Consider the following 2,458-nt stretch of genomic DNA (forward strand, 5'->3'; position numbering starts at 1 on the left):
TTTGCAAGCAAGTTCAGGAATCGACGACTCATCTTCTTTTCAAATGTTGCTACTTGATCAGATTTTGGGACATGATTAAAGCGGGGCTAGGTCTCCATGATGTCCATCCTCACGATTGAGCCATCGCCGACTCGGTGAAGACTTGGTGGAGCACTATCGCGTCTAGGATGACGCAACCGCGAAGGCTGCTAACCTCTCTTATGCTAATCGTCTCGTGGGAAATCTGGAAAGAGAGGAATGCTAGGGTATTCCATAACACTGTGGTGCCTGTTGGTGTTTTCGTCGCGAGAATCAAAGAAGAAGCGGGGTTGTGGTGCCTTGCCAGTGCTAAACATTTGTGTAACGTGATGCCACGAGAGTGATGTATTGTATGGGGCCTTTGGCTTTTTGAAATTTGGTCTAAACCTCTAAAACTCCTTATTCAATGAAAATGGCAAATCTTTTGCCTAGCTCAAAATATATATATATATGGTGACTACTTTGCTTCCACTTCATCCTGGTATCGATAATTTGACGGTTTTTGGGAGTGCAGATGAAAATAAACCATTTTAGAATACAAACATGAAGTTGGGACTTGATGGCCAAAGTAGAGGGCTGAAAATAAGATCCCCCAAATTCAGTTTGGCGAACATAGTGCTGGCGCATGGCATGGCAACTGTTGGGGAATCTTGTGCGCTCCTCTCTAACTGTGATCCACCGGTTCTAAAGCGAAACTGAGATGAGAAAGAATCAGGTGCCGTATTGCCCTGACTGGAGACGATGATGGAATAGAGACCATGGATAAAACGTCCCGTCGCACTTTTCTTTTTCAACTTAAAGCAAATAAAGCGAAACTGAGATGAGAAAGAATCAGGTGCCGTATTGCCCTGACTGGAGACGATGATGGAATAGAGACCATGGATAAAACGTCCCGTCGCACTTTTCTTTTTCAACTTAAAGCAAACTATTCTTGCCGACCTTACATATATCATCCGAAAGTCCGAGCCATTGTGTGGGCGTGCTCTTGATTTCACGCGGGAACAATGGCCAAGGCGATGCCAGACCAGAAATCCGGCGATGCAGCGACGGCGGCAGCGAATCCGCTCGAGTTTCATGTGTATGGCCCCCGCAACCTGTCGTCCATCAGCTGGAAAGATCTCCTCAGCTCAAGCTGGTCAGTATACTCGGCACATTTACACTCACACTTGCCCAGGTCGCCTCTGGGAATTACTGGAAGTTTATTGCGATGGTTGACGCAGGAAGAACGCCAACTACCGGCGGATGGTGATCGCGTGCTTCATCCAGGGGGCTTACCTGCTGGAGCTGGACCGGCAGGAGAAGCGCGACGAGCGCACCGGCCTCGCGCCGCAGTGGTGGCGCCCGTTCAAGTACAGGCTCGCCCAGGTGCTCGTCGACGAGCGCGACGGCTCCATCTACGGCGCCGTCCTCGAGTGGGACCACCAGGCCGCGCTGTCCGACTACATCCCATTCCGCCCCACCCGCGCGCCGGTGGCCGTCGTGGCGCTGCGCGGCACGCTGCTCAAGGCGCCCACGTTCCGCCGCGACGTCGTCGACGACCTCCGCTTCCTGGCCTGGGACAGCCTCAAGGGCTCCGTCCGCTTCGCCGGCGCGCTGGCGGCGCTGCGGGACGCCGCGCGCAGGTTCGGCGTCGGCAACGTGTGCGTCGGCGGGCACTCGCTGGGAGCCGGGTTCGCGCTGCAGGTGGGCAAGGCGCTGGCCAAGGAGCGCGTCTTCGTGGAGTGCCACGTGTTCAACCCGCCGTCCGTGTCGCTGGCCATGAGCCTCAGGGGGTTCGTCGAGACGGCCGGCGAGCTGTGGGGCCGTGCGCGCGCGTGGATCCCATACGTGGGCTCCCAGCCGGCTGCGGACACGAGCGGCGGCAACGCCGGCCACAGTGAAAGTGAGGCGAGGGCGTCGCTCGCGCAGTCGGGGATGGGAAGGTGGCTGCCGTACCTGTACATCAACACGAACGACTACATCTGCTGCCATTACAGCGACGCAGCGGGCGGGACGGCGACCGTGGCGGTCGACAGCGGGGGCGGGAACGGCGGTGGCAAGGCGGGGGCGGCGACGATGCTTGCGGTGTCCAAGGGGCCGAGCAAATTCCTGGCAGCGCACGGTCTGGAGCAGTGGTGGGCCAACGATGTCGAGCTGCAGGTGGCACTCAACCACAGCAAGCTAATCGACCGCCAGCTCAGGTCGCTCTACGCCGCGCCGCCCGCCGCACTGCGTGCCCGGAGTTAGGCTTGTGCCGTCGTTTTACCCGGGAGCAACAAAATACTTCCGATTCCATTTAAAAATGCAACACTTCCACTTCGGTAGACCCTGTAAACACAAGAACGGCCGAGATTGCCCAATACCCCTTCATAACAAAGGGCAGGATAGACATATTTTGAAAAAGCTTCCACGCCGGCCCGACCGCCCGCAAAAAAAAAAAAACAAACAAACAGGCGAAGCA

At 56.3% G+C, this 2,458-nt stretch overlaps 1 protein-coding gene across 1 annotated transcript; it reads left to right on the top strand.

The window, feature by feature from the left end:
* The first annotated feature begins 939 nt into the window (after window positions 1-939).
* Window positions 940-2,313, top strand: LOC119268590 (GDSL esterase/lipase At4g10955-like). Its single transcript, XM_037550248.1, has 2 exons — window positions 940-1,153; window positions 1,239-2,313. The coding sequence occupies exons 1-2, from the start codon at window positions 1,023-1,025 to the stop codon at window positions 2,242-2,244; spliced, it is 1,137 nt and encodes a 378-aa protein (XP_037406145.1). The 5' UTR covers window positions 940-1,022; the 3' UTR covers window positions 2,245-2,313.
* The last annotated feature ends 145 nt before the right edge of the window (window positions 2,314-2,458 follow it).

The sequence above is a fragment of the Triticum dicoccoides genome, chromosome 3A, assembly GCF_002162155.2.
Source record: "Triticum dicoccoides isolate Atlit2015 ecotype Zavitan chromosome 3A, WEW_v2.0, whole genome shotgun sequence".
Classification (NCBI taxonomy): Eukaryota; Viridiplantae; Streptophyta; class Magnoliopsida; order Poales; family Poaceae; genus Triticum; species Triticum dicoccoides.

Excerpts from the sequence above, each read along its gene's own strand:
- LOC119268590 (XM_037550248.1), top strand. The coding sequence starts at position 1,023 with ATGGCCAAGGCGATGCCAGACCAGAAATCCGGCGATGCAGCGACGGCG. Across the intron at positions 1,154-1,238 it reads GATCTCCTCAGCTCAAGCTG|GAAGAACGCCAACTACCGGC; the intron begins GTCAGTATACTC and ends TGGTTGACGCAG.